A 23,771-nucleotide genomic window follows, 5' to 3' on the forward strand; every position below is an offset into this window, starting at 1 on the left:
TGCACAAAATAATTGATTATGAGGCGGGGCGCATCAAACCATTTAGTTACCTAATTAACAGCCTTGACTCAATACAACGAGGTAATATAACCTGCCTCTAACGGATGCAAAATACGAGAAAAACACTCATTTGTATTGAGATATAAACTTCGATCATACCGACTGTATAAGGCTATTCTCCAGAGCGAAGATATACGATAGTCACACTGTTGGGAGGATATGTACTTTACGCCTGTTAAAATATTACCTACTGTAAATAGAGAATACTAGGTTAGTGCCGTGGATGGAAGGAATTTTATCTGGCAAGGCGGAGGAATTTATCGGGTGAGCCGAAGGCCGAGCCGAGCCAAATAAAGTTTCTCCATCCACGACACTAACCTAGTATTTTTTATCATGTTACTTTGTTATTTTAACACTATTAATTACCTTAAATTATTAAGTATCTTTTTAAATAAGGGGGACAACTGTTTTTTCACTGGTGACGTCAGCATAATAGGTATCCATGTTTAAATCGCCCCCAAAATAGTTCTTAAAATTGTTGAACTTTTTTCAATATGCACATAGTCAAAGTCATTGCTTTTAATATGAAAAATTCAATTCAAAACATAAAAAGCTTTTAAAAATGCACAAACACGGATCAGTCACCAAAACATTATCTGATTATTCCGCAAGTCACAGAGTACAGTACACAGGTCACGGTTCAAGATCACGAGTGTTTAGATACAATCGCCACATATTGAATGGATTTTGTATGGTGCTAGTGTTGGATGTTCGGAACTGCACCGGCAAAGAGATCATTCATTTCTGTTGTAAGTGAGATTTTGTCATTCACCACAGAAATGGAATTAATTATCGTTGAATACTGCACAGTTTCCAGCATGTGCGGGTGGGGTAAGATTTTCACGTCACTTGTAGATTTTCTGGTCGATTGATTGTTTTGCCACTGTCATTATTATGCAGAGTGATGGGCGAGTGATTGATGAGGTTGGTTTTTGGCGGACTATTGAAAAGATAATACGAGACTATCGTAGAAGACTATTTGCGCATTTCCTCTGACGTTTCAAAATTTAAAATAGTCCCCTTTTGTGGTCACATAACCGACTGACTGTAGATAGACATCACGTGGTCAACTAACCTAATAAACTAAAATTTACCTTGTTATCGGACCGATTTCAATGCAAGTGACAGGATAAAGTCTATTATTTTAGGGAGTGGCTAGATTTGCGTTCGATTGGTATTAAGCTAAATGAAGTAATGACGGTTAAAAAAGTCAAGTTTCTAACGATTTGCAAAAATCTAGAACCGCGAAAAAAAAAATACACATTAAAAGTTTACATTTTTAATATTAAATATTGTACTGCACAGAATCAGCTCGCAGACAGTTGTTAAATAGCAAGTGATATTTTAAGACAGTTAGAAAGTCTCGATTTCAGTATCATGACATAAGCCGCATTATAATAAATTTATTCTCATTTCTTTTAATTCGATCAGTTACAATTACAATTAATGAGAATCTAATTTGCAAATAATGGTATGATATATTAGGCAGATTAACCTCAGAACAATCGGACGTAAACAACATTCCAGAGCGTACTTGATTTTTTTTATTTAAATGTGAATTTGTGACTGGCTTAGTTTGCATTCTTTTAATCAAGCAAAAAGAAGAATGTTTTGCCGAGTACTACAATACGGATTATTTTATTTATATGATGATTTGTGTTGACGTGGATAACATGAACAGAAGAAACATATAATGGTCGGAAAATAATCAACAATACGAAGAAGTAAGTTGTTTATAAGACATATAGGAAAACACTACTTGTAAGCGTACATGTACTTGTGGGCTACTTTCTGTGCACTTCGTCATTAAGTTATGTGTATGGGTACGTGTACGTGTGGGTTACTTTCTGTGTACTACGTCATTAAGTTATGTGTATGGGTACGTGTACGTGTAGGCTACTTTCTGTGCACTATGTCATTAAGTTATGTGTATGGGTACGTGTACGTGTGGGCTACTTTCTGTGCACTTCGTCATTAAGTTATGTGTATGGGTACGTGTACGTGTGGACTACTTTCTGTGCACTTCGTCATTAAGTTATGTGTATGGGTACGTGTACGTGTGGGCTACTTTCTGTGCACTTCGTCATTAAGTTATGTGTATGGGTACGTGTACGTGTGGGCTACTGTTTGTGCACTAGGTCATTTAGGTAAGTGTACGTGAACATGTACGTGTCTGCTACTTTCTGTGTACTACGTCATTTAGGTATGTGTATGGGTACGTGTACGTGTGGGCTACTGTTTGCGCACTAGGTCATTTAGGTAAGTGTACGTGATCGTGTATGTGTGGGCTACTTTCTATGTACTTCGTCATTTAGGTATGTGCTAGTGTACGTGTGAGATACTTTCTGTGCACTATGTTATTTAGGTAAGTGTATGTGTACGCGATCATATGGGCTACTTTCTGTGTACTACGTCATTTAGGTGTGTGTACGTGTACGTGTGGGCTACTTTTTTGTACTACGTCATTTAGATACGTGTACGTGTGGTCTATTTTCACTACACTAGATCATTTAGGTGTGTGTACGTGAACTTGTGGGCTACTTTCTGTGTACTACATCATTTAGGTGTGTGTACGTGTACGTGGTTGTGTGGGCTACTTTCTGTTCACTGTGTTATTCAGGTACAAGTATGATTATGTATACATTTGGGCTACTTTATGTGCACTACGTAATTTAAGTATAAGTACAGTTAAGTGTACGTTTGGGCTACTTATATGTACACTACGTAATTTAAGTATAAGTACAGTTAAGTGTACGTTTGGGCTACTTATATGTGCACTACGTAATTTAAGTATAAGTACAGTTAAGTGTACGTTTGGGCTACTTATATGTGCACTACGTAATTTAAGTATAAGTACAGTTAAGTGTACGTTTGGGCTACTTATATGTGCACTACGTAATTTAAGTATAAGTACAGTTAAGTGTACGTTTGGGCTACTTATATGTGCACTACGTAATTTAAGTATAAGTACAGTTAAGTGTACGTTTGGGCTACTTATATGTACTACGTCACTCAGGTATGTGTACAGGTATGTGTACAGGTATGTGTACAGGTATGTGTACAGGTATGTGTACAGGTATGTATACGGGTATGTTAACGTTTGGATTACTTTCTATGCACTTCGTATATCAGGTAAAAGTACGGGTTCGTGTATGTTTATGCTACTTTATGTGTACTACGTCATTCAAGTGTGTCTACGGGTTAGTGTATGTTTATGCTACTTTATGTGTACTACGTCATTCAGGTGTGTGTACAGGTTCGTGTACGTTTGGGCTACTTTCTGTGCACTACGTCATTCATGTATGTGTACGGGTTCGTTTCTATAAACCACCTAAATATGAAACTTGCCTTGAAGATACGCGACTGAACACATGTTTAAACACCGACATCATCGGGCTCAATTTTTGTCCACCATGTCAAACTTATCTGGGATGTATTGTCCACCATGTTAAAATGATCTGGGATGTTTTGGCCATCCTGTCAAAATGATCTGGGATGTTTAGTCCACCATGTCAAAATGATCTGGGATGTTTTGTCTCTCCTGTAAAATTATGTGGAATGTTATATCCGACTAGTCAAAAATGACATGGGAGATTTTGTCCGTGGGATGTTTTGTCCATGGGACGTTTTGTCCTACATTCTACTGGGTCACCAGTAATGACAATTTAACATTGTAACCACGACAAGTTTATTAGTACATCGAATACCTTAAACAAAATGAATTTGCGACGTTTTATAATACGCGTAATTTTTCTTTCATGCTTTTCGATGAGATATGGAGTTTTATCAGTGAAATAACAACACTGAAAATATCAATTTGATATTTAAAAGTTAGTTAGAATTTTCGCCACTCGTGAAGATATGGTTTTCTATGACACTCGTGAAATAAAATACGATCTTCCACTGAAATAAACAAATATTCTCTATATCTTTTTTATTTGTCATTAGATAATATAGAAAACGGAACCCATGATCGCACAATTCAGCCCACAATATATCGGAACCTATCACAATACACCACAAATTATGAATCTCATGTACATAATTCCAAAAAAAAAGAAAAGAAAACAGCCATGCTATATTTGCCTATCTCTTGTGTGGGCAATAAGACGAAATACTGAATTTTGGAATCACATGGAAAATTACAGATGTACTTTAACATTCTGGCCAATTGTTATTTTCAAGTATAGCAGTAACTCATTCGATAACAACACGTAAGCTCCTTAGCTGTGATCTCCCTTGACGAGAAAATAGCTATTTTTTATCTTAATTATTTTATCGCCATATTGGTTTGTTGAACACCCAGAATTTCTGTCAGTGAACTGTATTTATATTTTGAAATCGGTCGCGTGATTTGATCACCATCACGTGATATACTTAACGTCAGTGCTTAATGAATAGCAAAGGGCTCGAGTTAATAATACACATAGCTGCTACGTTTGTGTAGGCTTGGATGATTAACAGTAACTACTTCTATAACTTAAGACAGCTATTACAGTCTTGGATATTAGGGCGGACTTCAATTGACCGCTGATTACGGGTATTATAAGTTGGGAGGTGTCATGACATTTACGGCCATTATTTAATTATCGCAAAAGAAGCTCCATCCCGAGGGCTGAAAGGTAAAAAGTGCAAAATGTCATTTATATTTTATTACTTTGAACATTTCTATTTCAAGCATATACTGTTCCCACATCAACATTCAGATTGACACCAACATCCATATTGACACCAACACCCATATTGACACAAACACCCACATTGACACAAACACCCACATTTACACCAACACTCACATTGACAACAACACCCACATTGACACCAACACTCACATTGACACACACACACACATTGACACCAACACCCACATTGACACCAACACTCTTATTGACACCAACACTCACATTGACACCAACACTCACATTGACACCAACACTCACATTGACACCAACACCCACATTGACACCAACACTCACATTGACACCCACACTCACATTGACAACAACACTCACATTGACAACAACACTCACATTGACAACAACACCCACATTGACACCAACAACCACATTGACACCAACACTCACATTGACAGCAACACTCACATTGACAGCAACAACCACATTGACACCAACAACCACATTGACAACAACACTCACATTGACACCAACACTCACATTGACACCAACACTCACATTGACAGCAACAACCACATTGACACCAACACTCACATTGACACCAACACTCACATTGACACCCACACCCACATTGACACCAACACTCACATTGACACCAACACCCACATTGACACCAACACTCACAATGACACCAACACTCACATTGACACCCACACTCACATTGACACCAACACCCACATTGACACCATCACTCACATTGACAACAACACCCACATTAACAACAACACTCACATTGACACCAACACTCACATTGACAACAACACTCACATTGACACCAACACTCACATTGACAACAACACCCACATTGACAACAACACTCACATTGACACCAACACTCACATTGACACCAACACTCACATTGACACCAACACTCACATTGACACCAACAACACTCACATTGACACCAACAACACTCGCATTGACACCAACAACACTCACATTGACACCAACAATCACATTGACACCAACAACACTCACATTGACACCAACAACACTCACATTTACAACAACACTCACATTGACAACAACACTCACATTGACACCAACAAAATTATTGACACCAACACTCACATTGACACCAGCACCAATACTGACTCCCACATCCATATTGACACAAACACCTTTATTGACAGCAACACGCCTATTGGCACAAACACACACATTGACTCCCTCATCCATTATGACACCCGTACCGAAATTGACACCCACACCCACATTGACACCCGAAAACCACATTGACACCAACACCCATATTGACACCCCCAGCCATATTGGCGCACACAACTACATCTATTATGACACACACATCGAAATTGAAACTTACACCCACATTGACACCCGCAAACCACATTGACACCCGCAAACCAGCATTGACATTCATGTGCAATGACACTGTTTAGTTATGCTGGACCCAAACTCGTGTAATTCACCAGCTAATACAACATTTGCATGATCTTAATGTTAGCATTATATAGTGTCTCGCTTCTTGACAACACTCTCTTGATTGATGGAACACACATGATTAAGAAGACTCAGGCGCAAGGGCAATGACATCTTAGACTGTTATGTGACGAAATTAATTACCTATTACGTGCTGTGTGTGGGAAGACGGAAAGAAAGATAGACTTTACTCTAATTAAGGTTCGAATTTATTCCGGTTTTGAATTAGCAACCGAGTTGGTTGTTCTCAATTTCTAATGGTGTGGTTGTCCGCTTAATGAAAATGCTGCTGTTGTTGCTGCACTTGCCTCTCACTAAAGGCGAAACAGATTTACATTGTGATTCTTGTCACAAGCTGACAAGCAGAGACTAGGTTGATAGGAAGGGTGAATAATGTGTTTTTGTCGTTTTTATTGTGGTTAGTTAATTATAAATTAATTGCTAGATTTTCATACCAGCTAGCCCCCGTCTTTTTGAGCCGTATTGACCCAAATGAAATATTGAACTAGTGTCTGTAATTGCGTTTTGGTCAAGCACTGCCCGGGAACGGAGATTATTTATATCTGCGGTGTCGGTGTAAAACATTCACATGAAAAAATAGAATTATTACTATGGTGTCCGTGGTTCGTCTAAAAACTCAAGTTTATGGTCCATAATGCAATAATAAAGAGCATGAACACATATTCAACGGTGACACAGTTATGTAAGAAAAACAATAATAGGAACAGAAAAATGTCACCCCACACCCCCATCTAAAAAAATGGATGAAAATGAAGCAATTAATTGACATTGGCCTCAGCCGGACTAATTATAATTCGTATCTACATTCTCTAAATCCGTTAAGAAACGTACTTATACAAAGCCGAACAGTAGTGTTCTAAATGGCTCAAATAAAAATGAGACGACGAGATTTGTATTTGTTTACAGAAATGCTCCCAAATAAACTAGATGAAATTTCCAATGGTCTGATTTTCTTAACCATTAGCTGTATTACAACTCTGCAGCTATTTAAAAAAAACAACAACATATTTTAAAATTGCATCGAAGTCGGTTTGTTTTCGATCAGCAAAATGCATATCAAAAGCATAGATTTAAGTATCTTTTTTAAAGATTGACGCATCAGTTTGTTTAAACTAATTTATTTTGCGACAAATGATGAAACAAATTATTACAACATTATTGTGGTCAGGAAAAACAAGAAATTAAAACACAAATTGTGAAATATATAGTATTTAATTTTGCCGAATAAATTGGCTTCAAATAAGGAAATTAAAGTCACCAAGCCGGACAAGTGGGTTTTGTTACAAGACCACACCTCGCGCAACACGGTGCTAACAAGAGCACCATAGCACAATTTGATACCACCATGAACCTATAAACCTATAGAGTTGGCGGAAATAACCGAAGATCGCCGTTAATCACCGATCGGAGATTCGGCGGAATTTTCCGATATTTGCCGAGCGCGAGCTAAGTATTGTGGGTAAATTATTATTTTTTATCGTTTCACCGATATGGGGCAGTTGCCAATCCATGCTTTATAGATCCGTGATACTAATGTCTTCAAAATCGTTGTAAACCGAAATACGCTTAAACGTGAAAATCAGCGTCGGCTCCGGAATAAAACGAACAACCCAATCTAAAGTAAAAGCTTACAAGAATGCTCTCCCTTGATAATTAATAATTTCTCCAATGGCACTAAGGGGATATTCGTCTGTTAGAATTCACGAAAAAAACACCGCATTTAATTAAAACTTAATTACTTTTGCATCGTTTAATTAATGGTATACAGACCAAATTGTGTTAAATTAAATAAAGTAAATCCGATAAATAAAAGATTAAATGCGAAGTAACAGGATATTATAAGTTATGAGTATTAGCTTTAACCAATGATGCTTTAACTCACTGTTCGCGTGTGTGTTTTGCTTATTGTGTTACAAAACATAACTAAAAGTACGTTCGAACAAAAAGGTAAAGCGGACAAGACGATACACGAGGAAAGATAGACAGGAGATGGGTATTTTAGCAATATCGTACGAACGCACTCTTATAGAAGTGGTTGCTGACATCATGAAAAAGAAGCGCTGCGATTGGTTGATTGATTTCTAACCTTGCTAGCATAATAGCCTATTGGAAATCTTTGTACTTTTAGACAATTGACTGGAATATATATAGAGCGAGAGGGAAATGTTTTCATTCACCGTTTTTCTCAGCATCGGGAATTTTGCTGCGATTCATACTATTTCAGGTAAATGTAAGAAATGTGTATATTGTCATTTGTATAATTGTGAACCGTAATATAACATAGAGTTGCTAAGACATTGTGATGCATAGATTACTCGCATGATGCAGAAATATCATTTATATATCAGAGTTGTAAAGTTATACAGCAAGCATTTATTATTGCATTTTTTTTTCTTGCAGAATTGGTTAAGTTAACTTTTTGATTGAGTCTTAATGAAACAAACTAAATTGGTTTATATTTTTGCAACATACTGAGGCAAATTAAATTGATAGTTACTTAGATGTAAGAGGTTGAAAAAAAGCTGTGTGTTCCGAAAGAAAACGTGCACTATGGTGTTAATATATGAATTAATGAGCTCTATCCGTCAATCGTACTGTGTTTATTTTCAAACAGATATTTCATTCACAAAATACCATGTTAGTTGTGGTCAGAGAGAGTCTGGATTTTATGTCAATGGAATGAGGTTTTGTTTGGATTTTATTAGTGCGACAAAACTCACATATAAAATAGAACAGCAAAAGAAAACCGCTAAGTATGGAAAACTGGGCACTTAGGGTCGGTATAAGCACTGTAAATGTTTATAAATGTTTATAAATGATTTTATGTCAATGGAATGACAAAACTCACATATTAGATAGAACAACAAAAGTAAACCGCTAAGTATGGAAAACTGGGCACTTAGGTTCGGTATATACGATGTGAATGATTGAATTAAATGATGAATTAAAATTATAAGTATATTTTCCTACTGGGACCAGTGGGACCAAGATCTATGAATTTTAAAAATATCAACAAAATGCCGAAAATTGTGAATTTAGCATAGTATATTTCTAACGAAAAAATAAAGCAAAGCGCTCTTTAATATATAATAGGTTTAAAGTTAAGCAGAATAAGTCTGCATCTGTTCATGTTGAAATGTTAATAGTTTAAAAACAGGGGAAATGCTTGTTTAAGAATTGTGAGATTTGATTTGTAAAAAATTGTTTACTATTTTGAATTGTGGATTTGATCGTGTTTTGCAAAAAGGTACCATATATAGGTATGTAATATTTCAATTAAACTTGATATATATATTATCCTGTATGTAATGTATGTATTTGCTAAAAGTACTTATGTAGAATACATATTGTTTAAACCAATTAAACCTGATTGTTCAATGAAATCTACGATCAAAGACCGGGACACATATGGGAGATATTTTATTGCATTTAATCTTATATTTTATTTGAGTCAGAACGTTCAGTGAACTAATCACATGTGTTGCATGTTTATGTAACTGCTTTATGAATGAAATGTCTGCGGAAAGACATTTAACATTGATTCAGTAGACAATCATGACTTAACTCATTTAGATCTGACATATAAATGTTATAGGTATTATTCATTAAGTGTGAAAAAGGTAATCTATGACTAATTCGTGCAGAACGTGATTTATTCAAGGCCGCATTTTTGTTTTGATGTTTTATACGCTGAAATGAACGACAGCCGCACTTTGGATGTACTTAAGAATATATACTTTTGTAGCATTTCAATAAAATATGAGGAGAATGTTTGATATTTTACACACACCGCGTCTAAGAGTTTAGAGGAATCTGCAGATATTAAATGGCAGTTAAGGATACTGGGACGAAGGTCGGAATACGTTACATTTGATTGGTGATAGATGTTTGAGTGTATTCGGTACGTAGAGTCTGAGAGCAGATCTTTACAACGCCATCTGGGTCCGTATGACAGAAGCATCTTAAGAAAAAAAAATCTAAATTAGCTTAAGTATAAAACTTGGAACTGTTATTTTTCTTAAAAAATCTTTAAAATGGTGTGTTTTTGTTTCTGTTTTTTTTTATCTTAGGTCTCATTTTTATGAATGCAGAATATACACTAAACATAACACATTCTCTCGACAAAAAAACGTTCAGTAGATTAAAAGGAACAATTTTAACTATAGTTTCTTCTGTAAAATGACCCATGTACTTATCTATGGTAAATTTACGCGTCAATGCTGTCCGCTGTGTACTCTTAGTTTAGCAATGAAATATAAGAGGAAGAAAAACACACAAAAACAACGAATCAGAATAACACCGGATCTGTGAAATATAGAACTGTTAGCAATTTGTAAAACTATATTTGAATAAACGTTTAGTAATACACTTTGGTGTGTGTGTAAGCTTAGTTATACTCGCACTCGTGCAAGGGCCATTACTTTAGTGTTCCTATAAGTAGGTTTCTAGAGCATAGTGCACAGATAGAATGTAACCCTAGTTAGAGCTACCCTGCTAACCGTATTAAAATCAGATTTCACCGAAAATAATTTAAATGTTAACGATAATCTGATCGGTAATTTTGCATTATTCAAATTTGAGATCGACTCCAAAAAAAATGAGTTCTGTCAACAATCAAATAAAACAAACGACTGCTTAATAAAATAAAACGCAACTTAGTAAATACGTTATGCCATAACAGTGCCGCAACTTAGTACTGACGTTATGCCGCAACCGAATCGCAACTTAGTACTGACGCTATGCGGTAACTTAATCGCAACTTAGTACCGACACCATGCCGTTGCCGAGCCGCAAATTAGAACTGACGTTATGCCGTAACCCAGCCGCAACTTAATACTGACGTTGTGCCATAACCGTGCCGCAACTTAGTACTGACGTTGTGCCATAACCGTGCCGCACTTTAGTACTGACGTTATGCCGCAACCGAATCGCAACTTAGTACTGACACTATGCGGTAACTTAACCGCAAATTAGTACTGACGTTATGCCGTAACCCAGCCGCAACTTAGAACTGACGTTATGCCGTAACCCAGCCGCAACTTAGAACTGACCTTATGCACTAACCGTGTTGTTTTATTATTTCAGGTGCTATTGCGCATCACACCTCTGTCAGAATCACTATCAGTATTTTACGCCTCAATGATGTCATTGACGTTGGAGATCAACCCCTATCTATTAGTAACAAGCATCACTATTATCCTTGTCTTCATTTATCGGTAAGTTCTTATGATGTTCGTTAGTGTCCAAGTATCGTCCACGGAATATGATTGGGTTTTGCTGGCCCTTCAAGATCAACGAATTTTGGAAATAGAATTCGGCTTAAGTATAAAGCGCACTTTGGTTGTCACTTGATCGCATTATTTCTTGCTGTCAAAAATGTCAATCAAAGTGAAACTTCTATTTTCCTACTAAGCATCGGAAGAATCGCCCTATTCTACTCTGTTGAAACATGTCGTAACATATTTCGTGGACAGTGCTAATAAACTAGTTCGTTAACAATAACTATTTCGTCAGTAGTATCACCGCCTTTAGACGTTTCAGCAACGTATAATAGTGTTTATTGTATACAACTATACATCGGCTTCAAGATATACTAAAGTTTAACGTGATTGATGAAAATTGAGTAAAAACAGTTAGAGACGCGCTCCGATCGTGATCTGGCCCCAATATCACGAAAATACTTAAGTCAAATCTCAAACTCAATCTCAACTCATTTTACCATATAACATCAATTTTTATAAAAACAAATATATGTTTTTACACATTTTTAAACAGCATTCTATCATTGAATATGTTGATTGAAACCTTGGGTCTAGATTCCAAAGGAAAAATATTCTACAGCCAAAAATGTACTTGAGTACAATTCATTGACTTTTAACAATTACTCAAGTATATTTTTGCTCTGGAATAAGTTTGCTTTGAAATATTGTCAAAATCTTTCAAAAATACATTCTATGAGAAAATACGTTTTCAAAAAGTATAAAAACATGCAAGATTTTGAACAACACTATGCTTTTAAGTTGTGAATTGAGTTGAGATTGAGTTTTGACTTAAGTATTTTCGTAATATTGGGGCCTAGGAATTTGAAGTGTTAGTTGTTTTGAAGTCATTGTTGTTATTGTTATTCTATTTGTAAAATATGTCAAGCGGTAATAACGAAATATATTATAGCTGCGTCTTTCCTAAGTGTCATTACAAGTGCAATGTTCGATAAACACCGAATAATAGCATGATCGTTTATTGGCATCACATCCAGTTGAACCTCGTTATAAGAATTCGTAACCAATTTACACTCTTTATTATTATTATTTCGTGTTTTGTTTTGGTATACTTGTTCTAAATATTTGGCCATGCTGGAAATACTTATGTACCTTTATGGAACTACCTTTTTAACCTACGCATTTTATTGTTTATTTCTTTGACTGATGTGGGAGAAAAAGCATTTAACACGGTCGCTCGTGTAAGGTTCACTGCGACCCTAGCTCAAGTTGTTCTGTGAAAACTCAAAAACCCTCGTGTTCTACGGAATTCCGTTAGGGCCATCGCATGTGAATGTGTTGATCTGAAACGCAATAGTATATACATGCGATAGTGAATCGCATTATCGACATCATGTGAACAGTAAGAGTGTAGCACTAGTTTACATAATACGTCTATCAGCTTTTATATCACAAAGTTTGATATCATGTCATGTTATCCGTATAAAAGTGCAAAATTAGCATGGTTACAAGCAATAGGAGACATCGACTATTTCCTTCAGTGCTATATTTCTTAACATTAAACTACGCTGCAAGTAGATCGCGTAGGAATTTCAAATAAGCAGTTAAGCCTAAGGACTTTACCCTTAGGAATCTTAATGATTAATGCGATTAAACGCTTTACTGGGTAATAAATTTGCACTTAATAATAATATAAATGACACTTTAGCACTACTCGTGTATTATTATTGATTATTATGATTATACTTATACGAACTAATTTTACTAATGCGCGGTCCATCGTATGGCGGAGATGGTGGAGGTGTTCCGATTGGGTTGAAAGTTCGGCAGCATAAAGTGCAAAATAAACCATTACCTTATAAGCATGGCAGCCACAATAAACATATTGTAATTTACATAGTTGGCCAATAGAGATGTTTAAAATTTGATCCATTTTTCTTTGTACGACTTATTGAACTTGAACAAGGGCACTTGTACTCTTTATATTTTGACAAAGGCTTGATTGAACTCTTATTGGTGTTTCGGCCGAACTGCCCTTATCCAGGTTTTTACAGATTTACTCCCTGAAGAATAATTACAGCGATAAAACTTAAGTTTGCCCCTATGGATATGAATTGATGATAGTTTTTCAATCTGTTTTCGTTGTCATGTGGCATTATGTGGGGTTATTTTGCATCGTGCGAGGATATGCTGCGTTATGTGGGGTTATGTTGCGTTATGTGGTGTTATGTTGCGTTATGTGGGGTTATGTTTCGTTATGTGGGGTGATGTTTCGTTATGTTGGTTTCATATTGCCTTATGTGGAGTTATGTAGCGTTATGTTGGGCTATGTGGGGTTAAGTGGGCTTCTGTTGTGTCATGTGGCGTTTTGTGGGGTTATATGGCGTAACATGGTGTAATATTGGGTTTTGTGGCGTTATATGGGGTTATGTGGCGTTAGGTGGGTTATGTTGTGTTGTGTGGGGATAATGGGGTTATGTGGGTTGCGTTATGTTGGATTATGTGGGGTAATGTAGCGTTTTGTTGGGTTATGTGGCGTTAAGTGGGGCAATGAGGCGTTATGAGGGGCACTGTAGCGTAAATTGGGGCTATTTTGGGGTGTATGTGTGTATTGAGCTTTAATCCCAGAGTCTCAAAGCGGACTCATATTTTACCATATGATTCAGTGATATGAAATCGATATATCACTGTTAAAAAACACTGAAATGACATTTCGATATCGCCCACTGTTTTTAAATTGGTCCCGTTTTGCTGCCTTAGCCTAACGTCAGCGAGCACAAAGCTTCGTATCAATATAAATGACGTCATTTCCGGATTGTTCACAGGTATATGCAAGAGACGTTCACGATACTGGACCGACTGGGCATTCCAGGACCCAAGCCCATCTGGGTGTTTGGGAACACGCATGAGTTCAAGGACAAGGTGTGTGTATAAGCCAGGGCCCATGATTCACTATCCTCTTGAGTTCTGACAGACTTAAAGGGACTAGGCACCAGGTGATACCATTGCCAAAAAAGAAGATTGTCAAAACCTTACATAAAATTGTAATCGTTGTGTACAACGCATTTAATCTTACTGATGTAATACATAGCTTACGACATATTGTTTTGAGGAAATATTGGTTTTGTCGATTTTGCGACCATCTGGTGTCAAACTGCTTAGGTTCCAAAAGTAGGGATTATTTTAAACCAAAAACAATAGATTGACTAGGCTCCTCTTTGAATGTTCTGTTTTATTTGAATAGGACCCAGTGTATTATTCTTGACTTTAAGAAATGCTACCTAAAATAATGTATTCGTATTAGTTGAATGAGTTTTATTCGCAATAAATATGTCTGTCATTTTTTTCCAGAATGTTTTGGACGTTTTTAAATCGTGGCGAGAAAAGTACGGAAACGTGTACGGGTAAGAGTATTCGCTGTTTTCTTGAAAAAGTTAAATCGGAACACCTCGGCCATTAACGAAGTTTGCCGGAGATGGGCGAGTTGTTACGATTGTAAGAAGTTGTGATATGACGTAAATGCTCCGTGCCAGATAATATTTATGATACTTTGAGTGTGTTTAGACAGGTTAATCCCAAATAACAAACATATATACGTCACAAAAAACGAGCTTCAGACACGTACAAAATAGTGGAAATTATTACGCAAAAAGCAACGGTGTACACTAATTATGTCAAAACTTAGAGTACATCATAAGCGATGTTTTACTGGCACAAATTACGGAACGCATCAAGTGATAAAATCGGGCATACCAAGCGTCACAGAGTAATTGGTATATTTACGTAGAAGCATATTACTGTTTATTGTTAAAATATCGCGAGGGCTTATTTTCGCGATTATTCAAGAATCTATTGGCTTGCGAGTATTTAAGCCTAAAAATTTTTAAAAAATATACAATTAAATTACCGAGTGCCTTTTCATTATTTTACGAAGTTTTACGAATTTTAAACATTGCAAAAGGGGCCAAACCTGAAAGTCTAGAAAACACGTCCTCGCAATAATTAAAGCGACCTACATTATAAACATAGCTATATTTTATCTCTGCAGGTTTTACGAAGGATTTCGAGCAGGTGTGGTCATCAATGATCCGGAATTCGCAAGAGACATACTCAACAAGCACTTCGAGAAGTTTTATATAAGAACGGTAACTGTTGTTATGAGATATAATTAAAGTGTTTGATAATGAACAGATAATGCCAGAATGTAGGAAAAAAGCATTTTGTGACAGCAAGATTGATAACATTTTTCTTTTTGCAATTCTTGTTTCATTTGCTTTACTATTTTGTATATAGTATTTTTTCTAATTTATTTCGCGTAAAAAACAAAATATGCAACAGTTTGATTTGTTTCATTGGAAATTGTGTAGTCGTACGGTATTAACATAATATATAATAACTCTGAAATCTCATTACACACCTTTAACTCTTTCAATGTTAATTTGTATGGGCACTTTTGAATTTTGCACACGTCTATAGAGTTAAAAATCAAATTTTCTACCCGAATTATCGCCCTAATACAAAAACAAATTCATTGCCAGAATGATCGACCCTTTACTTTGAACAACATAAGTATATTCCCAGGGCTGTCAAACTTTAATTAAAGTAAAAAAACTATAACAATATTTCAGAATTACAGTTCCATTTTTGCAAAAGCACAGTTTTTTTTAATTACAGAGTTACCGGCCTTTTGTATACTATCCGGATGACTTGAGGCTTATCAGCATTTACGGTGAACACTGGAAGCACCAGCGTTCCGTACTTAATAAAATGTTGAATTCCACAGCGACATTAAAGCAGGTAGCATTTTGTTTTCTTAATCTTCTGAGAATTTTAGCTGACCGCTAGGTTCTTCCCTGAAGTATATTGAATGACAACTGTAATGTATCCTGTTTAACTCTTTGATTCAATGTATCAACAGACGGCGATTATAAGCATTATCAAAATAAAAGTGTTGCCTGTTGCATTAAACATTTGTGCCATCTTTTCAGGTTGTGGGTAAAGTTGTGAAGTCTTCGGTTCGAATGCTGAAAGGTCTTGAGACTGAACGCAAGCTATGTGTCGATGGTCTGCATATGTCACAGTAAGTTATTACGTTTGATGTCACTGGTTTAGTTTGTGTTTAATTGAATACAGTCTAGCCTTGTTGGCTCGAACTCATATGAACCGTAGAAAAACACTCTAGCTTCGGGAAACTCGAGCAAAGCGGGAATTTTTAGATTTAGGAGAAGAAAATCGGTCCTTAATTCGAGCAAACGAGGTATTCGAGCCAAGCGAGTTCGAGCCAACGGAGTTTGACTGTATATAATTCGTTGATACAAAAAATGTAGTACGGAAAAAAGACATACAATCGACTACCTTTAAAACTTATATATAAGAACAAATGTGTTTCCTTTCTTTGTGCTCGATAGATTATAGTCCTCTTAGGTACCTTATCTGAACAATGCTTAACGTAGCATAAAAGCCGCTTCACCGAATAATCTATCTACAATTTTTGTCCTATCTAGGTTTATTGATAACTTCGTGTCGGAGTCGGTAGCCCGCATTGTTCTTGACATGGACGCTGACGAGATAGACCGCCACGCCGCCATTGTCCATCGCTACGAACGTGAGTCCATGTGGTCGGCCGCCGCAGATAACGAAATCTCCGGACTTGCCAGTGAGTAATGTTCTTGTTTGTAAACTCTTCTTATGATAAGGTCGCCACGACTGTGACCTTTGACACACTTGCCTCAAAATCAATAGGGGTCATCTCTGTCACACTTTATTATGTTGGGACGCGTGTGAGCTTGAGCGCTCTATCACTGCTGTAACCCTCAGCGAGTTCTTACTAAGTATGTTTGTCCTTTGATTAAACATTGATCCTGTAAGCGTTCGGAACACCTAGGCCATTTTCCATCTAAAACAACCATCTTCAATCAGCACTTAGTTAATAGAACGCCTTCGTCTAGTAGTTGTGAAAAGTTATCAACAGAATAGCTTCATTCGTAGAAAAGAAATAATAATGTTGTCAAAACGGTCAATCTGTGAGAGTGCAGCTTTGATAAACGTTAACATTGGTCTTGCAACATGGATAAATACCTTCAATGTATCTTAATAAATGTTCTGTTCTGTTCTGTTCAGTTGTTCTTTACAACATGTTTACACTACAAAGGAACTTTCATTTTCTCCCTGGTCCATTTTCGCAAGGTAATTTGTCGAGCACTATTAACACATGCCGCCCACTAGTCGACCAATTAGGTCTCCCATCGCTAGTATGTAATCTTGTCCAATAAACGGGCGTGATTTTTCATTAGCTCCAACGCCTATGCATAGGACACCACCGCAGTCATTGTCTCCTTACCTTTGCGGTAGAACAGAGCATTTTCTTTCATATTTTAACAATGATTTCATTTTAAAAACTGTTGAAGAGATATACTGTTGTTTTAATCAATGTGTTAAAATTTTACATGAGATACATTTTGTTCAGGGCCTGACTTAAAACACGTGAACGATTCCTTTTAATGACAAAGTTGAATATGTATCTATTCATTTCACCAAATAACTGTTTTAATATGTTCCTCTCTGTTTCAGGACTGTTCCCGTCCCTTACGCCTTTGTTGAAACTGGGGGACAAGAAGTTCAAGTCCTCGCACGACGATCTCGTTGCTTTGCTTCGCGTGTATCTTCCTAAAGCCATCAATGCGCAGGTACTTAATTGGTGAACTATTTAAGCTTTTAACTGTTTTGTTTGTAATGGTATTTTCAAAAAAATCACAGACCATTTTAAATGCAATATGATGATATCTAAAGAAACATTAACATGCAGAAACGTTTTTGGTATCTTAGTTTTAACACCATATAACTTGCCACACTTTATTTCGTCATCCAAAAAAGTGCATTTTACAAAACCAAGTGCGAGTTCCTGTTCCCGTGGTTTCCGTCGTTCGTCTGTTTTGTTTTTTGGATACCTTTATCAATTTAAACTGTGTATTGCAGTCACAAAGAAAGAAGTGTAGCTAGCGCGGTTTATGGATATGTAAAATCGCGGCCGAGCGTTCATACTGCATGTACACACAAAAAATTAGAATCAATCTTTAAATATAGTCTAAACGTGATTTGCGGTTTTTAAGCATTTCCATATTTCATATTTTGAGTTCGTTCTTTTTTTCTTTTTCAGAATAATAACAAAATGAAGGACGAAGACCATTCTTCTCTTTTATCATATCTGACGTCATCTCGCGTCTTGTCACGTGATATCGACGGAAGTCTCATGAGACGAGATCTTGAAACAGACGAGACTATCGCTCACGTTTTGTCTTTCATTGGCGAGATCTTCACATCCATGACGGCTTCCATTCAGTTCATGGTGTACGAACTCGCGAGAAACCCGGAATGCCAAGAAGAACTCTATAAGGAAGTGACGTCATTATTCCCGAACGAGGAAGATGTAACAATGGAAAATCTCCAGTATATGGAATATTTCGACATGTTCTTCAGTGAAACATACCGGAAGCACCCTATCGCCCCTGGGTAAGAATACATCAATTTAAGTTGACATCTAAACTTCTAGAGTCGTGTATATTCACCCGTTGGCATAATAGATATGTTCGGAAGCTGTCTTTATTTTGATATAACATGTAATATTCAAGATAAAAAGTAAAACAAAGTAATCTTAGTACTTTATTTATAACTCAAAGTTGTATTCTTAAATTACATGACTTCTGTTTGATTTCAGTGTTTCGAGAATTTGTACCGAAAATTGTCGACTGCGTGGCGTTAACTTCCGACAAGGAATGACAGTTCGTGTGATGACGTCACCGCTGTACTCTGATCCAAAAATATTCCAACATCCAGAAAAATTTAATCCTCATAGGTAACGAATATACTTGTTCAATATAGTTAATTAAAATAGTGCTCATATTTCCATTGTTGTAAACACATATATTAGCATTACCTCCTATTTTGTAATGATTTGATGATGGTCATAATATAGTAAAATTAATATTATGCTCAACCAACCAACATATAATCCAGGGTGTCGTTTCGATCAAGATCTCAAATAAAAGCAGCACTCTCACAGATTGAACGTTTTGACAACTTATGTTATCCTTGAACATGCCAATTTATTTGAAAATGCATGATTTTTGTAACCCATCATATAAGACTGCTGACAAAACTCAGATCGCAGATTTTCATATCTAAGTTCAAAAATTGATGTTTTATGCATTTTTCTTTAAGATTAGTAACGCTTTTAGAAATTACACATTTATTTTCGAACGGAAATATGAATATCTGCAATCTGATCTTTTGTGAGAAGTCTTATATCACTAGTTTGCAGATATTTACGCAAAAATTGGCTCATTCCAAGACAAAAAATAAAAAAGTTGAGAAAAAGCTAAATCTGTCAGAGTGCAGTTTTAAGCCAGTTAGTCTAAGATCTTAAATTCCCAGCTTTAAACCGGATTCACATTTGTTATTACAAGTATTATAAGGTTAAATTCTTACTCCAGGTTTTCCAAAGAAGACCGGATGTCCCGACATCAGTATTCCTTTCTTCCGTTCGGCCAGGGCCCAAGGGGCTGTCCGGGCCAAAGGCTTGCCACGATGACCATGAAGATAGCCATGATCTACCTCGTACGCCGATACACCTTCTCCACCTCAAATAAAACTCAGGTACGCATGCGCAGAACTACGTATATTCTGTATAGAAGTAACTGCGCATGCGCAGAAGTAAAAACGCACTTGCGACCTTAATTCTTATATTAGCAAACTGACGAATCTAAATTACTATCATAATTGGTATAAAAATATTTTAATATCAGGCAGGTATTAATCACAATAAGCCTTGAAATCAGTTAACGTTAACAGAATTTTTCATTGAATTTAAGGAAGAGCTAGCACATTTTAAGGTTTTAACTGGGGGTGTTTTATCGTCTTATCTGGGTGTGTTTTAGATTCCACTGAAGGAAGCACTTCGGCCATCATTATGCCCCGCTGACGGTGTTCACGTAAACGTTAACCCGCGATAGTCGCCCCTAGATACCCCCGACATGTGGAATGGACGATTGTACCATTGTACGCAATAAACATTTGAACGCAGTGCGATGCGGAATGGTGACGTCATAGATGTGATGTCATTATCGAATGGACGTTATTGATTAAACGTAATGTTTTGATTATCAACGAAAACGACATTCGACGAAAAGTAGTGACGCAAGGTGGAGCACTTCCATTAATACCAATAAGTGCACCGTGGCACTCGTGCTTACATTAACGCTATCATCGTACAAAGAGTGCTTATACATAAGGAATACTTTCTGCAATTTAGAATAGTACGACAATGTTTTTAAGACACAAAAAATCCTAGAATGTTTATTGTATTCATACAACATTAAAAACAATTGTGTATTGTTTGTAAGTTGATAACATTTTCAGTCAAAACTCGCTATGTCGAAGTATTTTGGAACTCGAGAATACTTCGAGATAACGAACATTCGATATAACCGTAATACAAAAAGTGTATAACTTAACCCAACACATTTGAAAGAAGTTCGACATAACCAGAACATCGAGTAAACACAGTTCGACATAGCGAGTTTCGACTGTAGGAGCGGAAAAAAGAAACTGTAATAAATCTAAAAAATGGTCTGTTAATATTTAACGCTTTCGCACTAATGTTTTTTTTAACTGATTTATTTAACATATCAGTGCAATCAAAATGACATTCGCACTTAACATTTGCCCATTTTCAAAAGAAACTTATAGTAATAAGTTGTCTTTTCATAAGTTTTAACAGAAACCGTACTTGTTGCATATTTCGCTAATATATTTCAATCGGTATTATTATATACTCTTATGAACGATAACACTCTGCATGAACCTCAATGAATAAAATGTGGACATCATTAATGTCATACGCTATAATTCAGGTATACTCCAGACATATTAATCAATCTGTTAAATTAAATAACAAAATTCTTGTTTTGTTAAAGATATTTTTCTATGATATTGTTACGCATGTCATAAACAATAAACAGTAAAACACGTTGATAATGACTTTTATGGATTATTTTATGTATTATTTTTCAAATTTCTTAAAATGTGAACCGACAATTAAATTTAACATGATATATTTCTTTTTTTTTTCTCTATTTTATTTTGTAATAATTCCAAGTCTTGTCTTAGCGATTGTTTGGTGCTTTTTTAACTTGGGATATGTGGCCACGTAGCTATTTACTAAAAAGAATACCATTGACAAAGACCATTTTTCTAAACCGTCAACCTACAGTGTGCCCTGTCAACCTATAGTGTGCCCTGTCAACCTATAGTGTGCCCTGTCAACCTATTGTGTGCCCTGTCAACCTATAGTGTACCCCGTCAACATATATTGTGCCCCGTCAACCTATAGTGTGCCCCATCAACCTATATTGTACCCCGTCAACCTATATTATGCCCTGTCAACCTATACTGTGTCCCGTCGACCTATAGTGTGCCCTGTCAACCTATACTGTGTCCCGTCAACCTACAGTGTGCCCTGTCAACCTATACTGTGTCCCGTCGACCTATAGTGTGCCCTGTCAACCTATATTGTGTCCCGTCAACATATATTGTGCCCCGTCAACTTATAGTGTGCCCCGTCGACCTATAGTGTGTCCCGTCATCCTATAGTTTGCCCCGTCGACCTATAGTGTGCCCCGTCAACCTATATTGTGTCCCGTCAACCTATAGTGTGCCCTGTCAACCTATAGTGTGCCCTGTCAACCTATAGTGTGCCCTGTCAACCTATAGTGTGCCCCGTCAACCTATATTGTGTCCCGTCAACCTATAGTGTGCCCTGTCAACCTATATTGTGTCCCGTCAACCTATAGTGTGTCCCGTCAACCTATATTGTGTCCCGTCAACCTATAGTGTGCCCTGTCAACCTATATTGTGTCCCGTCGACCTATAGTGTGTCCCGTCAACCTATATTGTGTCCCGTCAACCTATAGTGTGCCCTGTCAACCTATAGTGTGCCCTGTCAACCTATAGTGTGTCCCGTCAACCTATAGTGTGCCCTGTCAACCTATAGTGTGCCGCGTCATTCTATAGTGTGCCCGTCAACCTATATTGTGCCCTGTCAACATATTGTGTGTCCCGTCAATTTATAGATAGTGTGCCCTGTCAACATATATTGTGTCCCGTCAACCTATAGTGTGCCCCGTCGACCTATATTGTGTCTCGTCAACCTATAGTGTACCCTGTCAACATATATTGTGTCCTGTCAACCTATATGGTGTCAACCTATAGTGTGCCCTGTCAACCTATATTGTGCCCCGTCAACCTATATTGTATCCCGTCAACCTATAGTGTGCCCCATCAACCTATATTGTGCCCTGTCAACCTATATTGTGCCCCGCCAACCTATATTGTGCCCCGTCAACCTATAGTGTGCCCCGTCAACCTATATTGTGCCCCGTCAACCTATAGTGTGCCCCGTCAACCTATATTGTGCCCCGTCAACCTATAGTGTGCCCCGCCAACCTATAGTGTGTCCCGTCAACCTATATTGTGCCCCGCCAACCTATAGTGTGTCCCGTCAACCTATAGTGTGCCCCGTCAACCTATATTGTGCCCCGTCAACCTATATTATGTCCCGTCAACCTTTAGTGTGTCCCGTCAACATAAAGTGTGCCCTGTCAACCTATAGTGTGCCCCTTCAACCTTTAGTGTGCCCCGAAAACCTATAGTGTGTCCCGTCAACCTATAGTGTGCCCCGTCAAACTAAAGTGTGCCCCGTCGACAAATATTGTGCCCCGTCAACTTATATTGTGCCCCGTCAACCTATAGTGTGCCACGTCAACATATATTGTGCCTTGTCAATCTATAGTGTGCCCCGTCAACCTATATTGTGCCCCGCCAACTATATTGTGCCCCGTCAACTTATGTTGTGCCCCGTCAACCTATATTGTGCCCCGTCAACCTATAGTGTGCCCCGTCAACTTATATTGTGCCCCGTCAACATATATTGTGCCCCGTCAACATATACTGTGTCCCGTCAACATATATTGTGCCCTGTCAGTCTATAGTGTGCCCCGTCAACTTATATTGTGCCCCTTCAACATATATTGTGCCCCCGTCAACTTATATTGTGACCCGTCAACATATATTGTGCCCGTCAACATATACTGTGTCCCGTCAACATATATTGTGCCCCGTCAACTTATATTGTGCCCCGTCAACATATATTGTGCCCCGTCAACTTATATTGTGCCCCGTCACCATATAGTGTGCCCCTTTAAGCTTAAGAAATGTTTCGCTTGACTCCGAGCTGGACAATATTACGCAATATTTATTAGTATGCCCAGTTTGCATACAATTG

General features: G+C 37.2%; 2 protein-coding genes across 3 annotated transcripts; both read left to right on the forward strand.

The window, feature by feature from the left end:
• The first annotated feature begins 1,681 nt into the window (after window positions 1-1,681).
• Window positions 1,682-21,545, forward strand: LOC128222225 (cytochrome P450 3A40-like). 2 transcript variants are annotated; one of them, XM_052931163.1, is made up of 13 exons: window positions 1,682-1,784; window positions 11,301-11,431; window positions 14,260-14,356; window positions 14,786-14,838; window positions 15,483-15,579; window positions 16,109-16,231; window positions 16,423-16,514; window positions 16,939-17,090; window positions 18,005-18,120; window positions 18,591-18,943; window positions 19,149-19,286; window positions 19,924-20,086; window positions 20,368-21,545. In XM_052931163.1, exons 2-13 carry the CDS (start codon window positions 11,355-11,357, stop codon window positions 20,440-20,442), a joined length of 1,536 nt encoding a protein of 511 aa, XP_052787123.1. In that variant the 5' UTR covers window positions 1,682-1,784; window positions 11,301-11,354; the 3' UTR covers window positions 20,443-21,545. The 2 variants fall into 2 exon arrangements, with proteins under 2 accessions (XP_052787123.1, XP_052787124.1); XM_052931164.1 differs by lacking the exon at window positions 1,682-1,784 and adding an exon at window positions 8,334-8,439.
• LOC128221750 (sialidase-like) lies at window positions 3,059-5,993 on the forward strand. Its single transcript, XM_052930352.1, has 2 exons — window positions 3,059-3,076; window positions 4,767-5,993. Exons 1-2 carry the CDS (start codon window positions 3,059-3,061, stop codon window positions 5,991-5,993), a joined length of 1,245 nt encoding a protein of 414 aa, XP_052786312.1.
• Window positions 21,546-23,771: the final 2,226 nt, after the last annotated feature.

The sequence above is a fragment of the Mya arenaria genome, chromosome 16 (genome assembly GCF_026914265.1).
Source record: "Mya arenaria isolate MELC-2E11 chromosome 16, ASM2691426v1".
Lineage (NCBI taxonomy): Eukaryota > Metazoa > Mollusca > Bivalvia > Myida > Myidae > Mya > Mya arenaria.